We start from the raw sequence: 16,801 nt of genomic DNA, 5'->3' as shown, positions 1-16,801 counted from the left end.
AGAAGTAATATAGAGCTGGGAACTTGGAAGCTACAGATGTACATAATGAAGGCTGAGGAGAAAGATCTGAGTTTCTACATGGCAGCAGGTTCTGTGAGAAGGCGTACTTGGCCTACTGCTCATAATTACAGTTACTAATAAAGTTGACATATTTAAAGCATGTAAAAAACACTGTCTCAATTATTGTTCATTCCTCAAGCATGAAACAAGTATCACAACCTGACTAAAAAGCATATGTCCACAGCCAGAGGAGACTGGGAATGCTGCCTAGGTAATAAAATGAAAATGCCAGACTCTTTGATATGCCTTTTGTGTCTTTCCCCTGTGGGTACACATGCAGAATGTGCATTTTTGTTCTCTATAACACTGGGACTTTTGCTTGCAGATGCTTTTCAGTTTTGGACGTATTCAGAAATCATTTAGTGACAGTCATCCCAGATGTATAACTAAGCAGCAAGTGGCAATAGAGTAAATTAGAAAGTGTATTATGTTTTTCTCTGCTGTAAAAAATACATTGTTTTTCCTAAGAAAAGAAAAAAAAATCTAAACAAAAAAAAAAAAAATCCACCATCCCCCACTCCCTTGCCCCCAAATCAGCTCAAGAAATGAAATTCAGTCTCTTACACTATATTTGTATTTTCAGACAAAGCTAATTTTAATTGATATTTCTGAGCTTATTTTTAAAAAGACTGCATATATTTTATTAGAGTTTGAAAACAGTAAAATCAGAAATTATCTGATAATATGAATCTTACATGATAAATTTCTAACAGTTTTGTGGACTCTAAAATAGTTCTAGGAAATCTGTGAGGTGCAGATATTTGTTTCAGAGGACATTTCACATACAGCCTACTCACTCATAAACTGAAAGAAGCCCGACCAGTTTGAAAACTTTTGCAATCCTCCACCAGTGATCTTTGTCTTTTATCTACATTGTTTTTATATCTCAGTGATTGCATTTGGGCAAGGTTCTTGAGCACTACTCAGTACCTCAAGGAACACATATCAATAAACAAAATATCTTTGTATTATTCAGAATTCAGGAACTAATAACTCCTTACTAGGCTAGTATTTCACATCTCTAACTAAACTACATCAAGGCAGATGTTACACTGAGATATAAGTCAAGCTTATCATGTGGTGAAGCTACCTAAAGCGTCTAGGTACTCACCTCTCAGAGAAAATGGCATGGTACTTTCTATGGTACCTGTCAGTGCAGTGCTAACAACTAGCTGGTTCCTTCATGGTTCAGTTCAGTTCAATAGTATACCTCTGCCAACTGGCAGACTGTCAGTAAGAACAGCCTAAACTGAGTTTCTGACATCTTTTAGGGCTTGGGACAATATGCAGAGTTTTCATTGAAATGGTATGGCATGCACTGTTATAGACCAGCAAGAGTTAAACCCTTTCAATCACTTGGCACATTTTGTCTGGCTGTGTTAAATGGATCACTGATTTTCCAGTGGGCACAAAACCAGACAAACATATGGACAACATTTATAGGCAATCAGTACATTTACACTTAATTTGAGTATCTCAGCTGACTAATGAGGGGCAGACTTAAAGCCAGAGATTTCCAAGCTGTTGTCCATACTGAGATCACAAACTGCTGTTTCAGAAGACTTGTCCTTTATGAATCTGTTGGCCAAAAATATTTAAAATCGACTGTGTGTTCATATGCTTCTTGTTGTCATGGTTCTTATGGTTCTGACTCAGTGCTTTTGTTTACCCAAGGACTAAGATTTGGACATGAATTTCTCATTGGTTCTCAAGTAAATCTGCTTTGTCATACAGTGGTCTCAGTGCACACAAATCCAATCACTTTTGAAAGCAACTGAAACAATGTGCCCACCTAATGCTCTCCATAAGTCCAAAAAACAGCAAGCTTCTCCCCCCAAACAAGCACATAATTTGCAGCCAGCTCTCAATTCTCATTTTTTCACTCTGGGATTATCTATGTTGCTTGCTAATGTAGTATTACACTTAATTCAGGTAATACTCTTAATTCAGTAATATCCTTAATTCAGGTATACTATAAAATATGAGTGAAAGAGACAGAATTTTTCCTTTTTGAGTTTTGGAATCTGAAATGAGTTTGGATTTATGGTGCCTTGTGCTCTGATCAACATATACTATGTTTACACAGAATGTCCCCACTGTGACTACTTCATGCTTTCAGTGAAGTACCTACATAACTGAATTTACAGATGCATTTACAGAACATTTTTTGTTTAAGTAAGAAAAGCATAGAAATGTGACCTTAAGTCACATATAATCTAGTGACTAGTAACTAAAAGTCTGATCCTATACTCACACAAGTCAATCTTAAATGTTTTCTCTCTAAGATTGTATCAAAAGCACTTGAGCTTCCTATCCTTATATACTCATTTGCACTCAAGTCGAACAGTTGTTAAACTACTGCTGCATTTTCTAATGGAGATATTTTAATGCCACTTTCTGCTGACGTAATTTTCTCCACCTAAGTGATTTCAACAAGTGTGAACCACCTTTTTATCAATTCTCAATGTAAAAGATTTCTTCAATGCAATTCTAGGACTCTATTTTTGGTTTTTTCTATAGCTGTAAACCATTCTCATAAAGGTTTATATCACTGTTGTGAAAGGTACATATTAACCTGTAGGTGTTTCGATGAGATACAGGTATCAAGTTTTGTATTGGAAAATCATACATAAGTAGACACTGGAAGGGACCTTTGGAGATTGTCCAGTTCCCCTGTTCCATTGCCCTGTTTACAGCAGGGTAGGCTATAACAGGCTGCTCCGAACCTCATCTAGGTGAGTTTTTGATAAATCCAAGGATGGATACCTCACTTCGAGGCAACCTATTTCAGAGTTACCTTTATACTAAAAAATATTTTCTTTACATTTTAATGGACCCACCATTATTTCAGTTTGTGACCTTTGCCTATTTGACTGGGGACCACTGTGAACTGGGAAAATCTGGCTTTGTCTTCTTTACTTGCTGGGGTACTGCAGGGGTTAAAGTATTGGCACCTCAGATGGGCACACAGTCAGACTAATTTCTCAGAAAAAGTGTGATAGTTTTCTTCATGACTCTGTCCTCTTGGCATCTCCCTTTTTTGTGCATAGAGAGAAGCAGGCCCTCTGCAGTCCTAACATGTTTATCAGAAGGTCTCTCTAAATCATTTGCACCCTTTTCTTGACAACCGAGTCTGTCACTTCACTTGATTTGGGTTGACCAATCTCTTGTTGTCAAAGATACTCCTGTCCCTTTTGATCAACTCAATCCCACATCTTCCTAGCCTCAATCCTGTGGGAAAGTCCCATGGTCCTGAAAGATGAAACTCTGTTATCAATACCAGTTATGTAAGCAGCTGTTGACCAGCAGGATTTATCCACACTCTCTCAAGCACTTCCTCTCATTGTCAGGATTGTAGGGAAAAAACATTGGAGTGGCCATGTCCTTTATCATGCTTCTGGAGACATGGAGTCACCTATGGTGTGTTCCAGGTCTGCTCTGGCCCTGTCATTAGTACCTACATGGAAGAGCAGCAAGAGATGATAGTGCCAGGGCTGGAAAGGGCTTGTTAGTCTCACCACGGTATCCCAAATCCAAGCCCTTGGAAAGCAGCAATCCTACTTAAACAACAGGTTTGTTACATTGGCAGATGGGGACCTTCATCCCCAGCGTGGAGTCCCCCCGTACTGCCTCTTGCTGTTCTCTGTTGTGCTGCTGAATGCTTCAGGCTCAGCTGGTTTGGACACTTTTTTGGCATAACTCCCAGTCCCTCATCTGCTACAAGGACAGTGAACCGGTTCCACACAATCATTAAATAAAATACATAATGAAATTTATCAATTCTTTTCATGTTTTGTTGCTTCTTGGTTTCACCTCAGGGGGAGTTCTGATGAAATTCTCTTATATTTCCTTTCTTGGTTTGTTTTTGGGTTTGGTTGTTTGTATGCATTTTCATTATTCCCACGACAGAAGGTCTAGCAATTCCTGAATAAAAATCGTGGCAATAATTGGCATTTCCTCAGTTAGAAAAAAAAAAAAGGGAAAAAAAGGGGACAAAACATAGGTGGAATGCAAGGAATTGCTTCATTTCACCTCTGTATCTCAGTCATTCTTGTTCTTCAGACACTCAATGGTTCCACTGAGCATGTGTGAATGAGTGAAAACCAAACATGACATTCAGAATTTTTCCCAGGGAAATTGCAGTGTTATTTATACTTCAGACTACATTATAGATATTTGTTAAGAAAGCGAGTCTATATTGATGTGGTAAAGCTTTTGTTTAAAATAATCTGCTTTGCCTATAAAAAGAAACATATTTCTGTACAAATTAAGCTCAAACCCAGTACTAGATTGAAATATGAGAGATACAGTGTCTGATTAGAACAGAATTAATCTGGATAGAAATACATTTTATTGAGACATCCAGGAGATGCTGGCTGGTATTAAAGCTGTACTGAAACAAACATAGTAAAGCATTTATGCAATATATCAAGTCTTTGCCTTAGCATAAAAGTTTCATGAATTATTAAAAATATTACTAGAGAACCCTAAACAAGCTTTCTTTTTTTACAACAGATCCTAAAGGTAATGAAGATGCCTGACTATTTTAGAACCTTGGCATCATGTCTCAAAGAAGAAAATGCATATGTAATTAGTGCTTCAGAAAGCTTCTAGTTAACCACTAGTTCTGATAGGTGTATGTGTAAGTAGGTGTGTCCCTCCTTAGGGTTTCAATAGCCCTTGCAAAACGTTTGAAGGCAGGACTTGAAGTAATGTGGGAGAGTAATGAGGAAATATTCAAAGTCTCTCATGATTATTTTGAAAGGAAATTTTGGTCAAGAGTTTTGATTTCAGACCAACCTCATATGACATAATCTTGCATTTTCACAATTCCATAATAGACCTGCAGAAATCAATTAATAGGATTGCTCACTAAATGAATGAAATGTTTTCCCAGTGCTTTCAGAGTCAATTCTCCTGTAAAAGAGTAAACTATTAGAACAATCTTAAAAATTACTTTCTCTGGGAAATATCTCAGCATATTTCAAAATTTTATTATGCAAAAAACCAGATTCTATAAAAACATGGTATAGCTTTAATATAATATAGCTTTTTTTTTTTTTTCTCTGAAAGAGGTTACCTAAGCTACAGAAACAAGAGCAATTGACTCTTACAACAAGTGATTCAGTTCCTAGTAGTACAAGACCTGGTAAATTGTCACAGGTGCTCTTCAGCTCCCTCTTTTCAATTTTCATAAGCGAAAAAGGAAGGGGGTCAAATGATAACAAACAAACAAACAAATAAATAATACTGCAAGATATGGACCCTGGGCAGGGTCACCTTCCACTAGATCAGGTTGTTTCCAGGGATGGGGCATCCATAGCTTCTCTGAGCAACCTGGTCCTGTAACTCATCACACACACAGTAAAAAAATTTTAGTCTGAATCCTTGGAACAGAATACTAAAATCTAAAGGAGAACAGATAGAAGAACTCTAAGATAACTAAAAGAAATGGGATAACAAGTCTTTCTCTGGGCCATTTTCGTTTCCAAGTGCTACATAATTTTCCCAAGCCTGAAGAAGTTAGCAGCTAAAGAGACCTAATGAAACTAGAAAATGACCTCCTAGTCTTTGCATGACAAACATTAATACATAATTTGTCAGTTGTACATGTTTTATGTGAATTATTTCACTTGTTTTTTTTTTTTTTTTTTAATACCAAAAGAAATAAGAGACTTTTCTTTATTCCTGCAGAGCTTATTTTGTTGTGAAAGAGACACCATACTGTCATTCATAATTGATGGAGTGGGAGTAAGATTCGCATTTTCTCTAGAAAAGTAAACAGGTGCAAAGCTATTTAATATACTTTAAGCAAAAGAAACACCCTTGCTTCTATATGGAGAATTTATTTAATATTTAATTAATTCTTCCAGTTAATTATTGTGTGTTGTGTTGCAAGGACATATACGTGGGAAGCTTTCAGAGAGTGACTGAGCACCGATGGATTTCACCATTAAACTTGTTTCAGAATCATTTCCTTGTGGACCCATGCCTATGCATGACCTTCTGCTCTCTAAGTCTGCTATGTACATGCCATTACGTAATTCTCTGCAGCTAAGTTTCCTTTTTTAAAATTCCCTTCCTTATGAATCAGTGACATTTTGTAGTTTCAAGTCTCTCTAATACCACTGCCAGTCTTTTAATGCCTTCAAAGGTAGAAACTCTTAATTTCCCATCTCAAGCGTAACATTAGTCTCCATAGAGTGCACAAATCAAATTAGGGTTATGCTTTCCACAAGTAGGCCACAATTCTCCAGCTTCTTCCTTATGTTGAGAAGTTCTTCACTTCTTCCCCTGCTGTCACTGATTTTGTGTGTCCAGCCTCCTCACTGTGGGCAAAAATTAAAGCACACCATCTGGGACTACCTTCCTGTATCTTTACCACATTGATTTGCCTTCTGTTCACAAGTCTCATTGGAAAGCCAATCTTTAACTTCCTCTTAATCTCCATTTCCTCCACTCTGTGACAGTATTATTCATTCTGTAGAGTATTTAAAATTCAGTTTATGAAAAAGATAATAGAAGGCTTTCACTCCTATGGTATTTAGTGATCTCGTTGGTTGAAGTTACAAATTTTATATATATCTGCATCTTCTTTCAAAAAGATCAAATTAAAACATGTTAAAATAATGTCATAAATAAAACAAATAAATAGAAATATGATACTTGTTTGCCAAAATCATCTTTCAATTAGATGAGTAAAGCATAAATATCATAATCAATCTATCCAGGTAATGTATAATACCACAGATTAATACCAAGGACATTATCCTAAGGCAGTAAATCAATAGTTAATTTTGTGTATTCCAATGTCTCTGACTCAACTGGACTTATTAGAGCATAAAGGAGTACACCAAATAATGACTAAGTTTTCAGTCTTTTTACTGTTATATTCACTATAGCACAAGGCAGAGGAGTGAGGTATTTCAATAGATCTTGAAAAAACCTTTTATTGACGGAATATGTAGAAACTGTTTCTTTTTTTTTTTTTTTAGCTAAATGTAAATGGAAAATAAAACATTTCAGGGATAGAGAGTCAAATCTTTGGGGCAGCACAGTGAGTTGTATCAGCAGCAAAACTTTTCAGAAGAACTGCTGCAGTTGCTAGTTTTGGGTTGAACTACAGCTGCTGTATAGTTCTTCTCCAGGATGTATAATTGGCAATATGAAACTTTTTTGTCCTGCATTCACAGTTTCACCACATGGGCACTCTCAATGAGGTCAATGCATAAGTTTAAGTCACACACAAGTCAGCTTGAATTTATTTGGCCCGGGGACAATTAAGAGCTTGTCATTCGTTATGTACCCTGGATGCCATTCATGGTAACTGGTCTTTTAAGTTAAGTTGAGGTTTCAGACCAACTTCTGTAGCAGGGCTTGTTTGCTTTGTTTAAAGCTTAGAGAATTTCCAGTCCCACAGAAATCTAGAAACTTCATTGATGCAGACCTATCTGCAGACCTTTTATTTTCTTTCAAATGTCAGATCACCTGCTCTCATCACCTAGGAAGATGATTCTCCTGAAGCACTTTGAGTGCTTCTCAATATTTTAAAATAAGTTATAGGCTTTAGAGATCATTATTATTCTTTTCTCTGTTTAGCATAAAGCACAAAAAAATCAGTTTTACAAGGAAATTAAGTGTAGTGTACCAATTTAGCAAATTGTTTTAAGTTAGTCCAAAGACCTGACTAATTTCATTTTGGGTAACTTAAGCTTTTAACAGTTAGGTACCATGTACTTTATTCCTCAATACCAGACCTCTTTTCAAATCTTTATCACAATTTATGCAATGAACTAACCTACTTGTTCTTGAAATTTAAACTGTCAACTTTTTTTTTTGCTATTAAAAAAAAATAGTAATAATCTCTCTCCACCCTTCACGTAAACCTTCCATGCAATCCAGAACATAAGTTCCTAAAAGACCTGAATTACATGATTTCACTTTGTTATATGCACTTTTTTTTTCTCCCTTATCAGTTTAAAAACAGAAACCGAACAAGAAAATATTTTTTCTTCCAGTTCAAATTAGCATTATTGTCCATTGTTTTATTGCAATGCTCATTTCCATTACATTAAATGTTATGGAAAGGGAAATAATTGCCTTTAAATTCAAAAGGATAGAGAGTTAATGACAAGAAGGACATGGGACAGCAATGCAAACATTATCATATAACTATAACTTTACCTACAGTTTATTTTCTTTACTTTACTATGTGGTAAGTACAGAGAAATAATAGCTTCCAGAAACAAAGCTCTAAAAGAAACATCTATTATAATTTTCTGCATGAGTCTCCACATACAATAAAGTGACAGGATTTGCATTATAATTTGACATACAGAACAACACAGGCAAAAATTGAATTCAGAGCTATTGTTAAGATACTATTTTCTTTTCTTTTTTTTTTAAATGCAAATACCGCAAAATAATGTATTGTGTTATATAGACTGTATACATGATCTGATCTTATATAAATCATTAGGGACAACACATCCTTTTGTCCCCCAACAATACCTTGAATTAATTATTTTAACTTTTTAAAGAAGAATTTGCAAATTACTCTGGTGAAACTCTACCATAAGGTAGCCATTATTCAGATGCTGGCTGGGCATCAGTGATCACATGGAAGGTGTGAGCCATTGCCTTTGAATCACAGGATTTGTTTTATTATTTTTTCCTCCTCTCTCCTTTGCTTTTTAAGCTATCTCAACCCACTGTTTTTCTTCTGTTTGCTCTTTTTCTATTGTCTTCACCATCCCATAGAAAGGTCAGAGTGAGTGAGTGGCTGTGTGGTCCTTAGCTGGCAGCTGGATCAGCCCCTCATGAGCGTCATTTCTTGTGCCTGCTCTTCCTGAGTTATTGCTACGATAAAATTGTTATCTAATTTCAAGGCTCTGTATTATACCACATTACCAACACCAAAAATGAAGGATACATATTGCAAGTGTCATTCTGACAATGGTAATTCATCCTTACCTTGAAAAAATGCATCAAAGGTATTTGAGCTGCGTGACTGTAGAACGAAGCTTCTATAAGGGTAGCTGATTAATTATTCCCAAGCCACCAGAGGGTCTAATATGACTGACAGTGGCCTGTTCTGTCATATGATAACTTGCTGGTATATAACTCTTGGATAACTGGAATTTTCAGATGCAGTAGAAAATCCAAATCTCCTTATGCTGATGTAGTTGTGCAATTAAACTTTGTATTTCACCTATCCTGATCCCCCACCAGAGAAGGTCTAGACTGGATATTAGGCAAAATGTCTTCATTAAAATGGTGTCAAGCATTAGAACAGGCTGCCTAGGGAAGAGATTCAGTCACCAATGACTTGAGGTATTTATTTACCAGGTGTGTACGTGTGGCATTCAGGGATGTGGCTGAGAGATGAACTTGGAGGTGTTAGGCTTACAGTTAGTTGAAAATCTTTTTCAAAGTAAATTATTCTGTGATTCATCCCACAGTCCAGTTGTTTAATGCCACCCCCCACCTGGAGAGCCAAGGTAAAATCTGTGAAATATATGTTGCAATTAGTGCACATATTGGAATTCTTTCCCACATTCAGATCTTTGGTCTTTGTCTTGTATAATAAGGCTGTTGTAATATAACTTAGAAAGAAAATGGTATTTGATGCAGAAATTATGAAACTCCTGAGATCTCCATCTGTTTTTAAATCTTCCTTTATTATGCTTCACTTACTTCCTATAATCCAGTTTTTTACCTTTTAGAGGGTGAAGAGAGACTGTAAATTAATTTTTAAGTTTTTAGAGGATTGTTAATCCATTATCTGTTATTTTACAGCTGAAGAAAAAGAAGGGATGAGTCTTCTTCCATTTTTATGAATATATGTTAATTCATTAATCCTCTTCCTGTTGATCACTGAGGAATCTTGATGTATAAACAGATAATATTATTTGGAAAAATTTTGGTACACTTCAATCATGAATACAATAAGAAGGACATAGTATGTGAAATAATATAGGCACATGTAACTGAATAATGGAATCACTTAGTGAACAAGTGTTTTAGGTCCCTTTCTAGATTCAACTTAAAAGACGATCCACATGAAAGTTATTTCAGAAATGTATATAATAAATGTTAGTTTAAGTAAACATACTCTGGAGAAGAATCAAGAAGGAGAAATTTAAATATTGAATAGAAATGAATTATTATTAGAATAGCAAAATAATACCAGAAATTCCCAATTTATTTTCAAAATAACTTACTTTTCTACTTAGCAAAACCCATTCTGGTTGGGGGTGGGGAGTGGGGATTTGAGAGGGAAATTTTGTTGCTCTTAAAAATGCTAAGGAACAATCCTGTAATGAAGAAAAAATACTGCAAATTTTGAATGTGTATTAGCCAACATCAAAATGAATCCTTTCACATAAATGATTGCTGTAATATTGACAACATAGGTGAAAACTTTTGAAAAAGCCTGAAAAGGATCAAGCACTCAGTTTAATATGACACCTTGCTGTTAAGTTTTTACAGCATGTATTTTCTGTAGATACTAACTGTATCCACATGGATGTTTTGAATGTCATGCTTTCTCAGAAACAGTAGTTTGAATGGATCTCATTGAATTGCTGTGCTGTGTTCCATTTAAAACAAAACTGAATAGGTCTGTGACAAACAAGGTGAGAAATATATAGGAACTACAGAACAAAAATAAACACAATAAGTCAAGGAAAAACAATGGATGAAAGACATGTGAAGAAAAAATTAAAACAGTGTTTGAAATTGCAGTGAGCTACTATTCTTTGTCATGCTAAATTTTGCCCAAATGATTAAATTTACCTGGATCAATATTTCAACTCATTTGGTGAAACACAGCCAAAATTCTCAAGGGGTAAAATAGGCTCATTTTACTAAAGATCTTTATTTTTCTCCACTTCCAGCATCTTGTTTTCTGGGAAGAATATTGTTTAGGCTGCATACAAAACTCCATTTTGTCAGTCTCAATGAAAAGATCAGCTGCAGTTAGGAATAGTACCTGTAATGTCAAGATTTGCAACACACTCTCCTACAGAATAAGACGACACATGAATGGGAGGCATAACATTTATTTTGTGGAATGCTCTCTAGCATGACTTTAAAATGGCAATATGTGCCCAGTATGAGATCTTGAAATATTAACTGCAGTCTAGTGGTAGAAAAACACACATTTACAATAGTATCCAAAGACAATAACAAAAGTGTCACAAACTGTGGTCTCCATATCAAGCACTTGATTTTGTCCGAGGTGTTGACTAGTCCTTGAAACATGCTAAAAAAACCCCTCCAAAATATTGTACAGTAAGAAAAATGTATGGAAATTAGAGAATTCGAGAAAATTCTTTTGAAGCAGCTAGGTTTGGTTCAAGTTTAGGAAACAGTGACAATTGCTGCTTATCCTCAGGATTTGTCAGAAAAAAAAAGCAGTTTCTTTATGCAGGTACTAAGAAAAGCAAGCAAGCAAAAACAGACAACCAGCCACAAAAAAAGCAAATCAACAAAGAAACCAAGCAAGGAAAACCCCCAAAATCCACATGTCTCATACACTTCAGGGCTCCTGAAATTGCAAACACTTTCAGCAATAGTGTAGCAGTCAGTGGTACGCACAGGGCTGTTCAGTTTACCCAAAGTGAAAATTCCAAAGGTGGACAGCTGAACTGTGGATTGTGCTGCCTATGTCCTCAGTGATCATTGATTGGTGATTAGTTGTTTAGTTCATTCCATATATAGTCATCTACATTTAAGCTTCATAATGTAATTTGAATTCTACATTTATCAGTTTAGTATTCTCACAAATGTGCTGGTAGAAACTAGAATAAGATAGAAAAAAGCTGCCCTTTCTTCCACTTTTTTTTATATTTTTAACTAGTAATTTCTCTGACAGTCTGAATGCTTCTTAAGGAAAATATTCTTACTGTATGATCTTAGTGTCTCTGTTGAGTAGGATGAAAACAAATTGCTTCTTGACAGATTCCTGGAAGGAGTGACAGAGAACATGGGCCACCTCTGGTGTTGAAGTTTACACCATGTGAATCTCTGTCATCTTTCCTCTCATGGAGGAATCAGGTGATAGAATGATTTTATTTCTAGGACATGTTATTTTTAACACACTTCATATCTTCGAAACAAATGTATCTGTGTAATTTTGAAAATAAATGCTGAAGTACTTGAAGTAAATCAATTTTCTTGGGGAAGATACTTTTTAAGTCCCTTTGAAGCCAGTGCAATTGGTGTAAATGAGTATTCCTGTCACTTATAATGAGGTCACAAATATACCTAGTAGAAAATTTTCTGCGACTTTTGAATTCCCTGTATAACCACATTGACCTAGTAATTGCTTTTAAATGATAAAACCATTCCTCCTTCCCACTGCCTGTAAAATTACAAATAAACAAAAATACCAGTGTCTGGAAAGTAAGATTATAAAGCCTTTGATATGTGGATGTATGGATCAAGAGGACATTTAGAACTCAGAAAAATATTGCTTTAGGTTTTAGAATGATAACTTAAAGTTCATTTTAATTAAAAAAAATTGCTAAATTGCTACTCACCAGATGTAGATCAACACATGTAGAATTGTGTTCACAAGCATTGACTATGCAGTCATCAATGTCTTGGTCACATTTCAATCCTGCATATCCTGGGTTGCACAAGCAATAGAAGCCATCGACAACTGCAACAGAGATCGAACTTCAGTACTAAGAGTCATAACAACTGAATGTAGTAAATTTACTAAGTTCCAGTTAAATAGTGTCTGGAAAAGATTAGGACCAGGTTTACTTAAAAGGTGTGGATATGTTAAAAAAATTGGAGTAAATAAAATGTCATCTCAAAATATCTTTTAAATATGGAAGCAGATTCATGTACTGAAATATTTACACAATGGAAATATTTTGATTCAAGAGTTATAAATCAATGAGTTAAAAAGTGATGTTATAAGTAATGAGTAATTTTCTATCACAAAACAATCACAAAATACATAACATTCTAGCTTTAAAATGAGATCAAAATAAGATATGGCAGGCAAACAATGTTTGGTTTATTGGTTGCTTTTAATGTAGTTATTGCTATTGTAAGGAATGCCTCATATTATACCACTATATTAAGAGAAAACTTACTTGAGCTGAATTTTTCTATGACTCTTGTTAAGAATAACAAGATAATCATATGAATTCTGTCTCTTTTTCATCATTAGTAATCCAAATGGTGAAGAATCTTTAGAGTGCTCCATCTGTATATAGAGTTCATGACAGAAGGAATCACACTTCTTGCAGGCCTGCATCATTTTAACCTCAAAGGGGTCCCTGGGTTCTTCATTATCTCTGAGATTTACCATAGAATCTATTCTACCATCGTGTCTGTACACACAGCTGCTACTGTATTCATTAAATGCTTTTAGTCCTTCAGCACAGGAGCATTATTCATATGCTAAAAGCTTCCCAACTTTCTTAGAATTCCAGCTTTCTGCAGCCAGCACACATAGGGTAGAGGAACTCAAACGTCTGCATGATAAAACTCAAGCCAGAGGCACCCCAAGGACAAGCTGCTCCCCTAAAAACTGGCACTTTGTCAGCATGAAGAACTTTAATACAGCTCATCTTAATTCCAGTTCAAAAATATCTCTAAACCAATGTAGACCACATAGAAAACATCTGTAAATGTAATAGGAGATAGTCTTAGCTAGATAGAAAATGAAGTCACTCACCTTATTCCCAGATAAGGAAATATATACTTTTAAAGATATTTCATTGTAATTGATTTTTATTTTTAATTTAACCAGGAGAGTTTTAGACAATGATGAATTTAGTAATTTGGGCTCAGGTCTTTAAGATCTCATCTGAAACCAGTAGGCTGATAGGGTCTTCTGCAAATTTTTCTAAAAAAATATAGATTTCATGGAAATTCGTAAATCTTTTTTTTTTTTTTGAAAAAGGATGTGAGGAAAAAGTAGAGATATGTAGAAGCAGACAAACATGGTTACTCAGGGCTTAAAGTGTGGACCCTATGCGGAAAAGTTGAGCAGGCTTGCTTAGTATTAGACCTTTGGGGAAGTGCTCATAGTGAGAGGGCTATTTAACAATGACTTCCAGGATACTTGCACAAGTGACAGAGCTGAAATCCCTTACTAGTGCTAGGAGGTATTATGAGGCAATGGCCAAAAGTTGCAGCTCAGGAGATTCGAATGGAACTGGAAGAGTGTGAGAACTGCCAAAGCAGGTAATTGGTGGAATACACTGTAAGAATCTGCGTCTCTTGGGCTGCTGTTTGAGTCCACTCCGGCTAGCTCGGATTGTAGCCCACGCTGTCTTACATGGACGAAAGCAGAAGACAAGAAACGCTCTTGTCCATGAGGGAATGAGTGTCCTGTGTATTGGCTTGGGAAGAGACACTGCAGGTTCTGGCCACCTTCCAGGTGGAAAAGAGGGTGTGACATTCCTGCAGAGGACCTCTTCCCCAACCCCATCCTGAGGAGGATGGGAGAGGGGGAAGAGGACCCGGCCAATGGGATACCATTGATGAGGGGCAGGGAGAGGGGTAACCAGGGGTCAGACCACCAGGGGGTATAGCAGAGGGGTACATCAGGGAAAAATTATGTGATGGGAGAAGAGAAATAACAATCTACGTTACATAACATACTCAGTACAAATTTCCAATCACCCAGTGATAAACAACTAAATAAACTATTTAGTGCAATACAACAATACGCTGTCGCAAAGAGTTTGTGAAATTTCTGTCCCTCTTTGAAGGCTTTCAAAACTCTGCTAGAAAAATCCCTGACTGACCTGTTCTATCACTATTAATAGTCTAGCTTAGTGCAGGGTTGACTATATGACCTTCAAATGTTTTTCACCTTTCCAGTCAGCATTCTAAGATTCTCTGAAGATTACTACTAATTTTTTTTTATTTTTTAAGCAAGTATAGAAAGTGTCAGATAGATATCAAGAGCCCTATAAAACTTTCAAATAAGTACTCCATACTAAACTTGGCCTGCCAATACAGACAGAATATAGTAGGGTAATCAAGTTGCTTTTAAAACTTTTCAGTACATCTTGCAATGAAAGATTAAGTTCCACAGTTACATGCAGAAGGTAAACAGGTAGACCATTTTACATTAGTTTAAAATTAAACAGAATTTTTCACTTATTAGAATTATGACATATAATGCCTAAGTGCTCCGTGAGCTCTTTTTCAGCACCTGAATATTCTCTCATGAAATGTGCAATATAAGATGTTTTTGGTTAATTTAGGTATCGAAGGAGACAGCACAAATCTCATTAAAATTTCTCATTAGCTACAATTCTAACCCCCTGAACACAAAAACCCCAGTGCCGGGAGTTGAGGCATTTTGGCAAAATAATCCTTCTGGTTCAGGCTGTGAAGCTTCAGACAAGCTAAATTTCAGTAAATTATCCACTGTTCTCCCCAGAGCAGCTCAGCAGCTACAGACACTTCAAGAGAAAGACTACCCTACATTAAAGGGAGTAACCAGACTGAACTCACTGTCATAGCAGTATCCGTGCAGGCAAGGGTTAGAGCTGCACTCATTGACATTGATCTCACAGCGTGGACCTGCAAAGCCCTTCACACACTGGCAGTGGAATCCAAGGGGAAAAACGTCCAAATTCATTTCTTCTATGCACACAGCTCCATTCTCACAGGGATTGCTGGCCTCACAAGGCCTAAACTCACAGTTCAAACCTGAAAAAGAAAACGGCAAAGCTGTCAGTGTTAAATTAATGAATATATCCCTGCAGCTGCTGTCTATTATGAGCTTTATTTTCTTTATAACTGTGGTTAAAATCGAGTAGGAGGGTCTCAGAGGTACATATATGTATATTACCTTGCAGAAACATCTATTTGCTTGGTATTATTTAAATAAAAAGACAATTTATATTTTGTTTATATTACTTTATATGATACAATACATTTTAAAATCTAATAGCTATCTCACAGGTTTTGATAGATAGATATATCTTCCATCTTTTCTCTTAACCCTTGTGCCTTGAACAGCTCAAAAATGAATTTTTTTAGAATGTATTTAAAAACAATAAATTAATTTTGATTGAAGCTTGCTGCTATTTTGTCTTGATAACCTGTTGTCACAACTACCACATGAATTGTTCATACATTAACCTACAGTAGTGAACATGAATTAAATATATGTAACATTGTATTATAGTTCCACTTATCATCCATGACTGAACACAAGTTATTTTACTGAAAATATGTACTTATTTAATCAAGAGTGATAACCTTCTTTATTTATAAAAATTCCATATAATAGAAAATCCCGCACAGTCCCATTGTATTCTTTCCTTACTAACACTCTTGTATAGCAGATTATGTACATTTATTTGGACTACCCAAGGAACTGTGTGATTGTGGATCTTGGGTCACAAATGCCCTCATCTAAATCTTTAATTTGCAAAAATTAGATAAAAAGAGATTTAAAAATCCATAAATTGAGCCTTAATTTGTTAGAACATAAAACACTGTTTCATGTTTTCCAGTACTGATAATGGGAATGAGGGTGGCAGACAACTGATATCAAATGGGTTTGGGTTTGTAAATCTGCCTGCATTTTCAGTCGATGCTGCTGGAAGCAAGTCTGTTCTTTGAGGCTTACTTTCAGACAGTGCTTGGTGACTCTGAGGGCTGTAACAAACTGTACACAAGCCCCTTGAATCCCTTTGAAGCCTTTCCATAACGACTGAAGCTGTGTCTATCCCATGCTTTCTGGTGGAGC

The 16,801-nt window shown here is 35.9% G+C and overlaps 1 protein-coding gene across 1 annotated transcript in view; it reads right to left on the bottom strand.

Annotated features, from left to right (window-relative positions):
* The window catches only part of EYS (eyes shut homolog), a 704,807-nt gene that overhangs the window by 460,036 nt on the left and 227,970 nt on the right, over positions 1-16,801 (bottom strand). Inside the window, exons 20-21 of the mRNA XM_058801756.1 lie at positions 15,556-15,753; positions 12,606-12,727 (exon numbers count right to left, since the gene is read on the bottom strand). Of these exons, the coding sequence (XP_058657739.1) occupies positions 12,606-12,727; positions 15,556-15,753 (320 nt within the window). The remainder of the gene's footprint in view (positions 1-12,605; positions 12,728-15,555; positions 15,754-16,801) is intronic.

Source organism: Ammospiza caudacuta, chromosome 3, assembly GCF_027887145.1.
Source record: "Ammospiza caudacuta isolate bAmmCau1 chromosome 3, bAmmCau1.pri, whole genome shotgun sequence".
NCBI classification, from domain to species: domain Eukaryota; kingdom Metazoa; phylum Chordata; class Aves; order Passeriformes; family Passerellidae; genus Ammospiza; species Ammospiza caudacuta.
This window is presented reverse-complemented; position numbering and strand designations above follow the sequence as displayed.